This window comes from Larus michahellis, chromosome 23 (assembly GCF_964199755.1).
Source record: "Larus michahellis chromosome 23, bLarMic1.1, whole genome shotgun sequence".
NCBI classification, from domain to species: domain Eukaryota; kingdom Metazoa; phylum Chordata; class Aves; order Charadriiformes; family Laridae; genus Larus; species Larus michahellis.
This window is the reverse complement of record NC_133918.1, coordinates 6,471,852-6,485,748: the sequence shown is the minus strand read 5'-3', so window position 1 is coordinate 6,485,748 and position 13,897 is coordinate 6,471,852. Positions and strand designations below refer to the sequence as shown.

General features: G+C 42.6%; 1 protein-coding gene across 8 annotated transcripts in view; it reads left to right on the top strand.

The window, feature by feature from the left end:
* KDM4B (lysine demethylase 4B) overlaps positions 1-13,897 on the top strand; it is a 94,964-nt gene that overhangs the window by 14,385 nt on the left and 66,682 nt on the right. For 7 of the 8 annotated variants that reach the window (XM_074565811.1, XM_074565816.1, XM_074565814.1 and 4 more), the window contains exons 3-5: positions 1,147-1,322; positions 2,136-2,250; positions 4,328-4,521. In XM_074565811.1, the coding sequence (XP_074421912.1) occupies positions 1,147-1,322; positions 2,136-2,250; positions 4,328-4,521 (485 nt within the window). Of the gene's footprint in view, positions 1-1,146; positions 1,323-2,135; positions 2,251-4,327; positions 4,522-8,427; positions 8,704-13,897 lie in introns of those variants that run through there. The other variant, XM_074565817.1, reaches the window with a different exon arrangement.

Below are 13,897 nucleotides of genomic sequence, written 5' to 3'. Positions count from 1 at the left end.
TCTCTGAAATGTTTCCTTGTCCACTCAAGTGTACTAGCAATTACATTCTATGAGTCTGCTAGGGTAGATTATTTTAATAAAGGTTGTTGGTGAATTCCAGATGCTGTAAAGAAATTATTCGTAGGACTAAATCTGAGCATTTCAAGTTAATTTTTGTGTCTCTATTGCAACTGCAGTTCAGAGCCTTGTAATGGAAGTAGAGTTCATCATATCCTGGAAGAACCATTGCCCACAAAAATCAGTAACTTGTCCTCCAGTTCCCGTAACTTTTTTTTGTTAACCCTTACACCAAATTGGATAGCAGATACTTTATTTTTCATTCCACATGCCCACTGAATGTCCTACTGATTGTTCTCTGATCTTGAGCCTAGAATTGTTGGCAGCTCTTCTGTTTAAAATTATAGCTTTCTTCTTCTAGATTCAGCCCTGCTTTGCAGCATTTATTTTGCACAGCCTCCAAGAGTGAGGAAAGAGTTCTGGACGAGTTCCCCACAATTTGCTTTTGTTCTTTTCTATCCCTCACCCCTTTTCATTTAGGGAGTTGGTCCCCAATGTGTCCCCTGCAAATGAAGAAACATCAACACAATAAGGCAGCAGGATTTTGAGCCTTTGTAGTTAAAAAAAACACCAAACAAACAAACCAAAAAAGACACACCTGCCTCAAAGAAACCTAGTGTAAGGGATCTTCTAGATGGAATAGTGGTTTAGACTGCTGTAAAAGGTTATGGAGTTGTAGGGATGCAAGATAAAGCTGAGTCTTCGTGCAGCTTTGTGGAATAGTAGGTGAGAGAGGAACGCCACTCCGGAGGGAGAGCATGTGCAGTCCTTCTGGCATGCAGTGTAGATCCTTGGTATCACTATATCTCTGTTTATCATCACTGGCCACCCTCTGTGACACTGGACTGAAGGGACCTCTAGCAGGCAGGCGGTCGGCCCTCTGGCCGCGTCAGCTAGTCCTGCAGTCCCGCAGATGCAGAGCAGGTGTCTTGTCATACGCACTGGTTATTCGAGACGCGGATGTCATCTGATACCCTGCAGCAGCGGGTGAAATACCTTCCGCTTCAACAGGGTTTTTTTTCCTTCAGTAGAAGTCGTGTTTGCCTGTTGTGAACATGGAAGTTTGGTTTTCTTTTATTCCAATTTCAGGTGATTCCTCCCAAGGAATGGAAGCCCCGAAAAACCTATGACGACATAGATGACATGGTTATCCCAGCTCCCATTCAGCAGGTGGTTACTGGACAGTCGGGATTATTCACCCAGTATAATATACAGAAGAAACCCATGACTGTGGGAGAGTACCGGCGGCTGGCTAACAGTGAGAAGTATGTTGGTGCTAAGTGATGTGCCTTCATTGTGAATGGGGGAGGTGTGTGGAAAGCCTTTCTTTCTAGAAACAAGCTGAAAAGAAAATACGGTCTTGTTAAATGGGAAGCATTTTGGAGGAAGCCGATTTTTCTTGAAAGCTTACATCCAGAATCTCAAACAAGTTTGTAACTTGGTGGCTTTTGGTGCGTCTTAGATCTTTTTCTGAGAGTTGGTATAGAAAGATTCTTCAGAGTCAGTATTTGGCTAAGAATCTGCCTGAAAAGAATGGCTTGGGGCTCAGAGAAGAGCTCTTGGTGTATTAATGGTTGTTCTGGAAAATGTGTTCCATTGCTGAGATAGAAATTCAAGTATCTTGGAGTGCCTGAGCTAATACTGATAACACGAGTGTCTCCCGAAGTGACTGGGACCTTTGCAGAGCACTTCAGGTCGCTGGGACAAGCCAACTGCTACAAGCAATACTGACATCACGGGTCGACTTTGAAATATTGCGAATTCAGCGTATCCACAAGTGCTTTACCTGCCGTCAGCTCCCTGTGCACTAACTTCGTCTCAGGCATCCTCAGGATGGGGATCTGGTGCTTCACAGAAGTGCATATCCCATGTGTCGATAAGCATTAAGAGGTTTTGTAGAAAGATTTAAAAGGCAGTAAATTATATGAATCTGAGTAGAATTAAAAATGAAACACACCTTCAGTAACCTCCTGAGTGTGCCTGCTTTGAAGTGCATGCTTCTTTTCAGTCGTTTATCAGTCTGCAATGAGGGTTCCTTAGGACTTCTTACATCCTTGTCTTCTCCCCGTTCTTATCAGGTATTGTACTCCACGCCATCAAGATTTTGAAGATTTGGAACGCAAGTACTGGAAGAATCTCACATTTGTCTCGCCAATTTATGGGGCTGATATCAGTGGCTCGCTATATGATGCAGTAAGTGAAATGCTTCTTTTTTATTTATTTTAAATATGGATATTGACTTACTTATTACTCTTCTCATTAAGGAACAGTAATTCAGGATTTATTTGATTTAGCAACCTTAAAAAAAAAAAAGGCAAATAATGTCTTTATTTTTCCCTCATTACAAAAGCGTGACTAAACTTCCCACCTTCCCTAGAGATTCAGGAGAATAGAGTCAATGGAAGCTGTGAAAAGCTTAGTTTTACTAAAGAAATGAAAAAAATAAAAGTGATTTAAGCGAGGTCTTACAAAGTGTGTGGCCAAAAATTGTATATAGCTTGCAGAAAAGATTGTTAAAGACGACCGGACTGGTATCATAATGGTGTGCCCAGATATACGTGATGGTGTGCAGGTAAATTAAAAGTAAGCTGCTGAACCCAGATCTCTATCATGTTAGGGTTTGATTTTTTTTTTTCCCCCTCTTTCTTTTTTTTTAAAGGGAATAAAATAGAGATTTCTGCTGAAGCACCTTAGAAAGCCAGAAAAAAGCAGCATTTCAAGGAATTGGGTGCTTCATCAAAAATACTTTTTTTGACTCTTAGCACAACTGAAATATTTGCATTTGGATTTTTTCTTTGTAGGCAGCTATATTAGGATACAATGCACCTGTGTGCTAAATTATTTTACAATTCAAATTGTTTAAGCTTTTCCTTGCTGAAATTGCATCCTAAGCTTAAAGTAATTCCGTTGTGGTTTCTTCTGCTGTAAATGAAAAAGGCTGTTTGTCGTCTTACTCTGCTTAGGCAGCTAACCTAAAACAGTGCCCTTCCTCGGTAGTTTTCTTTTGAGAGTAAAGTGGCCCTTTTTTGGAGTGTTGTCGATTGTCTGCAGTATAAACTGTGTGTTAGTGTGAAAGTGCCTTTTTATTATCAGTATGGTTTAATTAATTAGAATAAACAGATATCTGAGGCCTTCACAGACGTGGAAGTTATACGTAGTATTTGGTGCTTTGATGAGGCTGTCGCGTTCTTGTCAGTGGTGTGATCAGGGAAGGTGACATACCCGGGCACAAATGCAAGCTGTAGAAGAAGTAGCTTCTGCAATGTACTGGATATACAGTGTATTTCCTTCACGTTCCTATTAGCAGAAATGAAATAACTGAATTACTAGTCAGACTTCAAGAACATTTCCTATTGTCCCATTACTGATGTTGCTGCAAGCATTGGGGGTGTCAGAGTTGTGAAGAACGTTCTCCCTCCGCACTCCTTTTCCTCTCGCTTCTCAGCTGCTTCCTTTCTTCAGCCCTTCCCTCCCTGCCCCTGTGGGGGTTTTGTCAGGTTGATTCAGAAAGTTTCAAGATTGAGCAGCTTGAGTTTCACTGTCTTGCAGTTTCTCCAGCGAGCAGCAGAAGCTGGGATTGCTGTCGGTTACTCGCATGCCTGTAAAGTGCACGGGGGAAAAGGGTGTGAAGGGGACTGTTTGTGTCCTTCTGGAGGTTTCTTCAGGCAATCTCAAGGTTAAAGATTTTCACCAGTTTATGTGACTTTCTCTATTTCACATTGAAGTAGAGAAAATCAACTATCGGATTTAGACCTCCTTTTTATTGCTCTTTCTGTTTAAATATTGATAATAACAAAACTGTCTTCCCTGTTCTTTACCTGAAGCACTGAGCTGATGTAGAGGCTTCTGCCACTTGGGCCACGTTGAAGTCTTGTGTTTCTCATGAGCTGGTACATATTCATCAGGTGAAGAACGTCCGGAATATGTGATTGAGAGACGTGTACTTTACCCTTAGTTTATCTTATATAAGTTTATCAGCAGAACAGTTACTTAATGGTCGAGTATCACATAGTGCAAGTGCCTCTTCAGTGAACACATTTAGTGAGAAGCTGGTAATCAGTCCCTTTGCCCCAAAGTAGTAGTAATGCATCCTTTTCATGGTTATGGATGAACATTAAAAGTAAGCTTTCTGGAAGCAGGTGGAATGAAATTAATGCGGATACCAGTAGGACATCCACATTGTGAGGCACTGAAAGGAAGCCGTGGGCTATTATTCTGCCAGAGAAGTCCTGGTGTGTTCCAGTACAGAACGTTTCTTTTTGAATTGCAGGATGTGGAAGAATGGAATATTGGCAATCTGAACACCCTCTTAGACATGGTGGAACATGAGTGTGGCATTATCATAGAAGGCGTAAACACTCCCTACCTCTACTTTGGGATGTGGAAGACAACATTTGCCTGGCACACAGAGGACATGGATCTCTACAGTATCAACTACTTGCATTTTGGGGAGCCAAAGTCCTGGTAAGTGACAGAGTACTAATAGATGGCGGCTACGTACCTTTGTCCTCTACTTTGAAACCACTGCAATATACTTTTCTTCAGGTCTGCTTAATTCCATCAGGCTTACCTAATCTCTCACTTCCCATTTTACTTTCTTTCGTGCTGTCGTGCTCAGAGGCCTAACTCCTGACTTTCTAGAAAAGCAGCAGATTTAGGGAGACGTGTTGACATTATGGTTAAAACCAGATTTCAGCACCTGGGGCTTTTTGAAAACTAACGCACAGGAGAGCAGTCCCACTAATTGGGGAGTGCAAGTGGGGATGACAACGTGTGGGTGCTTCAGATGCACTTTAATAGTGAAAGACTGTTATTCTTGCATTGTGCTGTAGGCTGGAAACATCTGTTATTTAAAATTTCCATTATTTAAATATGTAGATATTCTTACAACTTCAGGGAAAAGGTAGGTCAAAGGGTTACTTTTTCTTGGTCAGTTCTTAGAATGACAATAAGCATTTTTCAACACTATTAATGTCTAGACTGATTGGAAATAACTTTCCACAAAAATAATCAATAGATAAGAATGCAATTAAGAAGCTAGGAAATCTGGAATAAGTTACTGAGTCTCCAATTTAAAAGTATAACCAGAGAGACTTAGCAACCCAGAAGAACTTTACCGAAGATCTTGATGTGACTAATAAATATTGACATTTGCGTGCAAATTAGAGCTTAAATGTCACGGTGAAGCTGCTGTCATTGTGCCCTGGCAGTGGCAGACAAGATCCTCCCATCTCTCTGCAATACGAGTCCCCAGTGACACCGAGTATCTCCAGGCTGTTCGTGCCTGCGGGCATATAAAAGCTACCAAGAGCAAAGGGGCTGTAATGAATGGGTGTAGTGTTCTTGTACAGTCTCCAAAAGGAGTGGAAGGAGGGGCTGAATCTCTAACACTCAGTTACAGTCTTAATGTTCATTTTTGAAATCTTTCCAACATGTTAGAAAATCTGTTTCCCCAACATACCTGCTTCTTAGTTTCCCTCTTTCAGGCAGATGCACAAGGATTTTGCAGAATCTCTTATGATGCCTCTGTTAAACAAGCTTGATGTCAAGAAACAGATCTGTGGATTAGGAATGAAACGTGACACGCTCTCATTTTAGATACTGTCAGTGTTTTCCCTTATCTTCAGAGGCGGTTCATCAAACCCATTTTTATTCGGTCCCCGTCTCCAGTAGATGGTGCCACCAGCACAGGAAAGCCCTTCCTTTCCTTTGCCCCTGCGGTGCCGTCACCACCAGCAAACCGGTGTCTCTCTGGCGCGGTGGCAGGCTTGGCACAGGAGAGTTGCCGGCTCTGAGGGCTGTACGAGCATCAGACCTGAGGTTTGCGTTAGATTCATGTGATCATGGCTGTGTCTGACCGCTCCGTTCATGCCTGCCTGTTAATCGGTTCTGCCTCATCTGTCTTCTGCTTTCTTTTTGTTCCCAGCCCAGAACAGAGGATTATCACTTTAAAAAAGTAGAAATAAGAGATTACCTTGAAAAGAGAAGCTGGTTACAGCATGGAAGTAATGGCTGTTCTGCAAACTCTCACATTGTGAGCAAAAGTTAAAGAACAGATGCCAAATCAAGTATACATGAAATATTTGTAGCCTGACCTAGAATTTTTTTCTTCTTGCATTCATCTTAGGAACTTCATGCTGTTGTTTGGTTTTGGGTTTCTTGTTTTGTTGGGCTTGGTAGGGGATTTTTGGTGGTTTTGGGGGGGTTTGGAATTGTAGATATGTGGATATCCACATACTGTGTATATCATAAGGATGATAAACTCATTGTATGAAGCTGTTGCCTCATCTTTTACTAAACAGTGGTTTTTCCTATGTCCTTATGTTTGCTGTTGTTTCTGTGGGAAATACAGATTGCATAGTAGAGAAACAAAAAAACAAACCTCCGAACAGTAAAACCCAAAACACCTTTGTGTAGCATGTTTGTGTGAAGAGGTTCAGAATCAGAAAGTAGTGGAAACTGTAGCTGGAAAATTGTATTTGGCAAATATCAGGTCTTAGAAGTTCTTGGTAGCTTTTATTTCTGTCAAATCTTTTGAGGATTTGGGGGAGATGCTGGGGAACACCTGATACTGCCCTAAAAGGGATTTCAGTTGTGCTTATAATTGGAATAGAGAAGAGAAATCATAAAATCTGTAAAGGAGCTCAGGTATTGCTGGTTAAAAATCAAAGCAGGAACATGCTCTGCACCTGGCTGGTTTTTGGTTTGTTTGTTTGTTCTCTGTGTGTTTGGGTTTTTTTAATGGTACTTCCACTTAAAAAGGAGGGGAGTATTTTTATCCAGACATTCAGTGTTTGTGTAGTTCTTTATAGTAACTTGTTGTGTAAACCTTCCACGGTTTGGGGAAAATGAGGATTTTAAGGACAGACCATGTTTTGGGCAAAGCGTTTTCCTATTCAGTTGAGTTTTCTTATACAGATGACAGTGTGTAACACAAAACTAGATGTATTGTGACAGAACGCCACTGCTGGTTTGGCTGGGCTCCCTGCTGTTCCCTTAAGCATCAGGCAAGAGTATGCCACTTGCCCAAGACATTTCTTCCTTGTTCTTCACCGTGACAGCTTCTGTTAATGAGTTCTCAAGCTCTTTTTGTGAACAAGCATTGACTTCTGAGGAGTAAATCTGAACATCCCTTTGAGCAGACCTGGAACTTTCCAGGCACCCAAGCGATTGCCCGTCTTCTGGTTGTGCTTGCAGTCACCCCAGAGCTCAGCTGGGGGAGCTCTTGGACTTCAGTGATGAAATTCCAGTGGTGCAGCCTGGCGTTACTCAAACATGGCTAAAATGTTGGTTCTGTTTTTCTGGCACCACCTCTGTGGAAATTTCCCAGCTTCCTTCATCCTTTTTATAGACTCTTTGACAGTGATCATCGTAGAAGCACCTCGGGGAATAGCAGCAGCGTGGAGAGTTACGAAGTCTTACCAGTTTGGGGTTGAGCTCTAAAATAAGAGGCAGAGTTATCGTTTGGCTGTCAGATATTTATATAGTGAAACCAGAGACCGTGTATATTGGTAGTATTCTGCTTCAAAAATTTCTGTTTAAAAACCATAACTCTTTCTTCATGTCTCCCATAAATTATCTTAGGCTACTTTAATCCAGGCTATGCAACCAAAGCCCTGCTTAGCTTAGTGCATAGGAGTGGTGAGAAGCCACCAGCTGTTTCCTTACGAAGGCAAGATGAGAAAGGAATCGGGCCGATTGAGGTTACCTCCCAGACCTCATTCAAGTGGGTTCTGCAAGAAATCTCTGTTTGTTTGCTGTGGAAGAGGTGGAGTACCTTCTCAGGGAGGTCTGGAGGATATGTTCAGGCCATGAGAAGCCACCTCAGTGGGCAAAGGTAAGCTGAGAAAGGAATCTGTCTCATGGATCAGGGAGGATCGTTACTGAAGTACTATTCCATGTGTCTTTTGTTCCTGTCTTTGGAATTTTGGGTTATACCTCTTAAAAAACAGGTGCTTTGAGGACTGTTGGGATTACAGTTAAAATAAACGTCTGTGACTCAAGAACTGAAGATGGCTTCTTTGTACAACCTAATGAGCATCTGCTGGGTCATACAACTCCCTGATTAATGTGTGTCTCTGTCACTGCAGAGGAGTCCTGCTGCCAACACTTTCTCGTACGCAGAGCAGAACAGGCTGCAGCAATGCGAGTTGTCTACGCAGAGTTGTGTCACTGGCGATGCAGGTTAAGAAGTTGTTCAGCTCTAAGTGAGGTTCTTGAGCAGTAAAGGGTCATCTAGTGATGAGGGAGAGGAAGGGGGGTAATAACGGAAGACAGTGGTTTTTCCTGCTTCCAGTCTCATTAAAAGATTTATCTGTGCCTGCAGATTGCAACGCATTTATTTCTTAAATTCTGTCTTGTTGCACCTAGAAGAATGAGCACTGTTTATGTCTTCAGCCATAACGACTGCTGCTGCAAAGATACCCGCGCTGCCCCTTTCGGGTTACACGTGCCTGCTGTCGAAGATGATCATCGTTTCTGCTGCGCCCTTTCTCAGGCGTATGCATCTGGTCCACATTGTGGTTGCTCTGTCATTGTTTGTAACTGGGAAATCGTTCTGACGGGCTGAGGAGGTCGCACGGGAGGTGCGGGCGCTTCCCACCGACGGTGCCGGCAGCTGGAGCTGCTGCGTGACCTCCTGTTGAGCCGTTTCTCAGGTGGGGAGCTGCTGGGCGCAGCCGTCGCTTGCTTGTTTCTCAAATTACAATAAAATGGCCATCTCCCATTAGTAGTTTAATTACAACCTTTTCATAATCTGTCTTCAGGTTTTTCAAAAGTTTGAATGTATTTCATTTTGCAGCCCTATATTAAACCTCTTGTGGTAGGAGTTTTTACTGTATCAATTATACATATTATGTATAATTACCTGATACATTCATATGCTGAAATCTGAAATTGAGCGTATTGTCAAACGAAGACTGATTTTTATAATGACAGAAGCAACAAAACCGAATGCCAAGCCTAATACTCCATGGTTACTGCGGCATTGTATTGAGGAACGTGTGTGTCTCGGCCCTTGCAATTTCAAAAGCATATTTTTATACACTGAGCTACTCCACCTTCGCTTCGTTTCATCTCTATAAAAATGTGCAGTACCGGCCTCGAGGGCTTCCTGGGGTAGGGAAGTGCCAAAGGAAACTTAAAATCTGGGTAATGTGAATTTGATGGATACACTTTGGAGGTGTAACGTCTCCATCTTGTTTTGTCAACACTGTAACACCTGGCTGGGCAATAAGATTATTTTTCTCAGATATTTTGTGGCTGATCTTGCTGTAGAGCAACAATATTTAATATACCTTCTGTAAGTACTAATGGGACGTTACACTATTCTTTCCCTCAGAAGCTGCAGGTGTTAAATCAGAGTGACACCGAGGATGGTAATTGATTTTATAAAATGTCCCTGTTTCCTTATCATGATGGATGTTTAATCCCCTTTAATTAAAATAGGGAGCCAGCTTTAGCTTTTAAGTTACATGGTCTCCTCTCCAAAACATTCCCTTGCTGAAAGTGGATCATGCCTAATCTGTTTGACTTTGATATCACAAAGTACGCTTTATGCCAGAACAGCAGTTTATGTGGAATTAAGGACAAATTACCAAAGGAACTTTAAAATAATATGATTAGTTGGAAGCACTGCTCACAGATACAATTACAATTTAAAAAACACTTCTGGAATTCTCTCTTGTAGAAGTCTTAACACTGCTTACTTGAAAGTACATAGAGTTACCCGAGAACTTTGTTGGTTAAAGTATTTTAGAATGTCTGCTTTCTCTCGCCTGGGTGTCTAGCGAGGTTCCCAGCGTAGGGTACGTCTCCCCGTAGGAACTGAGGAGCACAAGGCCACGGGAGGACTTGCTTGTAACATCTACAATTTATGAATTTGTAGTATCTGTTACTGACGCCACCATCGACAGGGAAACCTCACATTTTCTAACGGTGTTGTGATGGGGAGATTTAAAGCAAGACATGATTGCTCACCTGGGAGAGGACTGGAAAAGGAGCCCTCTTTATTCTTGGCTAAAAGAATATAGCAAAGCAGCTGCAGATACGTGAGTGCAGAGGATCTCACTGCTGATTTTATTTCTCATTGTTGTCTCAGGGAGCACTGCAGCTGTCTTAGTCGGAACTCTTGTGCTGTCCTCCCCCCAGGATAGAAAATGTTAATCCCTGGAAAACTATCTTGGAGAAGGAAAATGACCTAATACAGTCATGGAGCTTAACTCTTTCAGCTTCTCTCCTTCTTCATTTTCAGTGCGGGATGCCGGGTCCTTATCCCCATTTCCCCATGTGGCATTCTGCACCATCTCTCTGCCTTAACACGCTCTCACATATGCTGCAGTTTGTTGCGAGCTTGGTGTAATCTCATTTAAAGCAGCTGGGTTTAACGTTTGATACTGAATTGTATGGCAGCAGGGGGGAAGGGCCCTTGTCCCTTGCATCATTTATTGCCTTCTAACTGTTACGTTCCCTTAGGGGACACTGCACAAGGCAGTTGAATTGCTGAATTGATCAGATGGGATTATAAGTCTTGATTATTGGGATCTCTGTAACTTTTGCACCCTGGAGATCCTGTGAGTTTCTTAAAGATAGATTAGCTGGAATCACATACGCGTTTTGCCCTTGAGGAAACTGAGGACTCTGAATTTGTTACACGATGACTTTCCCTTTTCCTCCATACAGAGAATATTTTTTTCCCGAGTTTACTTTTCCTAATTCTTGGCATGAGGGAATTCAGAAGAAGATTCTGCAGCCCTTCCTCCCTCGATCCCCACGGTCTGCATCATCCTTCCACACGAAGTGTGTGAGGTTGCCTTGCTCTTAAATGTGTGCACCCATTTGCTGTTTGCGTGGTCTGCTCCTGACAGCAGAGATTTATAGGCTTGTTGGGGTGGAGTGGGGGAGAAAGGAGGGGCAGGGGAAGGCCATTTGGCCGTGATGGGCTCCTTGTAGCTCACAAATTTCCTTCCTGCCTCTGCTATCCCAAGTAATCTGTTTTACAGCTCTGCAGTTTTGGATGGTGAAAGAGTAGAATTTATGGTGATGGTTGATTTATAGATTAACTGCAACACCATTTGCTCTCAGGCAGATTTGGCAAAGCAAGACCTTTTTCTGTTGATAAAAGGGATAGAGGAAGGAACGGTGATATTCATTAAAAGAAATAGAAGGAAAGTGAGATAAAGTATGGCCAGGCAGAACAGCTTTTCGCTCTCCTGCCTCTTCCAAAACTGTTAGGTGAAAACTGCTCTGGAATAGGCTTTCTGCATTGAGAATCCGTGTGCGTGTTGATTTGCTCTGAGGTTCGTGAAAGGAGTGATATATTGAGATGCAGGGTTGCATCCCCCTGTAATTCACTGATAAATGAGAGCAGTGCAGCAGTGAGTTATTAATACAGCCTTTCAAGCTTCATATACCGCGGTCATTAGTTAATCAATACAAACCACACTAATACTACTAATATTCAAAGCAGCCTTCCTCCAGGCTCCCCTCGGTCTGAGGGGCACCGTTCGTCCGGGAGGTGGTGCTGTGGGTGAAGGACGGTGTAAATCTCATTGGAGAGGGAGCCGTGCTAGCTGATAGTCTGCTGTAAAAATCCAAGGGCTCGGCGTGTTGTAGAGAGACCGAATCTTGGGCGACCGAAGTAGTTTTAATGTGGTTAAGTCATCAAACCAAACTATATGAAGAGTTACGAGCTCTAAGTTGTGTTATGCGGATTATCTTCCCAATCAGGTGCCTGCAATTGGAATAGTGGAGATTTTTCTTTTTAATAGACTTAGATTTTTGTTGTGTTTTATTATGCTGTTGCAGACAGGTTATTAAAAGATAGTTTTTCCAATGCAGACGAGGCACGGTATTCTGGGGAGGTAGGATTCATGTGTTGCCTTTCTTTGTTCACCCTCATCTATCTAACTTTGAGAGAACGGGCGTACACAGATCAAGCCAGACTTTTGGACTGATGGGATCAACTACGGAACTTGTCCGAGGAGGGAGCGTTGTTCTGTAAGAAAACAGACGAAAAGACCTCAGGCAGCCAGATGGCTGCTTGTACCCATTCCGTCTCCTTCCTCTCAGCTCTGTGCTGTGCATGGACTTCCCCCTCCAAAGTCCTCTTCTCTTTCTGTTTCTTATTGTCGTCTAAATCCACTGCAGAAGACGCGGTGTTAGCGCGCACTTTGCTGCCATTTTAGTTTTCAGTCTCTGCAGTTTATGTCCATCTTTACTGGGCCTGTTTAGACTCTTAGAGGCGGGCTTGTGACTTGTACCTAAGCGAGCAAAGTGGAGATCCTTCCCGTCTATGGTTAGTCTTCGTACCTTTCCGTAACGATCTCGGAAGGTGGTAATGCTGATCTGTGATCACATCCTCATCTTTACAGCAGTGTCTTCAAGTGGGCTCCTGCTCCAGTGCCGGTGTTTAATGCATGTACTGCTGTTTCCGCCAGCACTAATAATTCATCACAGCTCAGTAGTCCCAGTCTGGATTGAGAGAAGCCTGTCTTTGATCCAAGGAAGGCTCTTGCTGCAACTCATTCTTGCGTTTTGAAAGTGTCTGCTCAAAGCTCAGGCCTGATTTGAAATGAAGATCTGTGGAAGTCTGACAGGATCACAGATTGGTTTTAATAACTGAGGCTTTTGAACAGTGCACTCTGCCACTGAGACAAGATGGGAGGGAGATGTGCTTCCATGCTTCATATAACTCTTTCAGCTTGATCTGACTTGGGCCCTGTGGGAGAATGAGCCTGGCATGGCGCTGAAAGCAGGGGCTGGAAGGACCAGAAGGAACCAACAGTGGTACTGCAGAGCTTTGTCTTTATTCACATTTTGTTAACACATTGGCAGAAATCGGTGGCGATTTTTTCTTTACTCAGCAGAGAAAATTGACGTTGGGTGATGCCAAGTGCAGCACAAGTGTAGTTTAAAATAACAGAAGCCTATAGTAATGACAGTACTTAAATAGCACTCTGCGTGGTCTGAGTGCTGGGCAATTGTTAACTTAGTTAATGTTCTAAGTGGTGTATATGCTGGGTTTCTATCCACTTCATTTCTAACTGGCCAATCAACATGACAAAGGAGATCAAGTAGAAGAAATAAAGGAAGCTTTACAAACTGTGTCACTGATCTTTATCAAGTCTTAGCTATAACACTTCTGGCTTTGATGCTGACAAGAGCATAGGCGCTAGCTTCAAAGTAGGAGCTGTAGTTTGAAACAATGCAGCGTGATGGATGAGGAGCATTAAACCTTTGCAATGTTTGTTTGGTTTTTTTTTTCTCAAAAAAGAAAATCGTGTGTGTGTGTAGAGGCATTGCACCTCTAGCGCAAGGGATTTCCTAATCCAAAGAGATCTTTCAGGGCTAGTGAGCAGATTTCTTTTGTTCTGCTGTAGGCAATTACCCCTATTTCTTTCCAAGAGCAGTGAGCAGGAGTGTCCGTGTGCTCGTACCCGGTAAAGGAGGCAGCTCTCGCAGGCCAGTTGGTACAAGGCAGGAACATCTGTGGTCTCCCCTGGTTACCTTTCTTCTCCTTGTTTCTTGAGTTGCATTGAGGTATTTTTTTTGGAATATAAGGTCTTCAAAGCATAATCTTCGCTTTTCTTTATATTAGTACAGCATCCACTACAAAAAGCAACCAGTAATTAATAATCTGATTACCAGTTTTGGGAAATAAGTCTGATGGGAGCAGGTTCTTCAAAACAAATAAGGGAGAATGGCAAGGGAATGAATATTGTAGTCATTCATCTCTGTTGAATTGTATAGTAATTATCTTCTTGGCCAAACTGAATGAATAAATAATTTTATAATGTTTTTCCCCAAACACCTTTTCTTAGTAAAGTACCCCCTTCATACT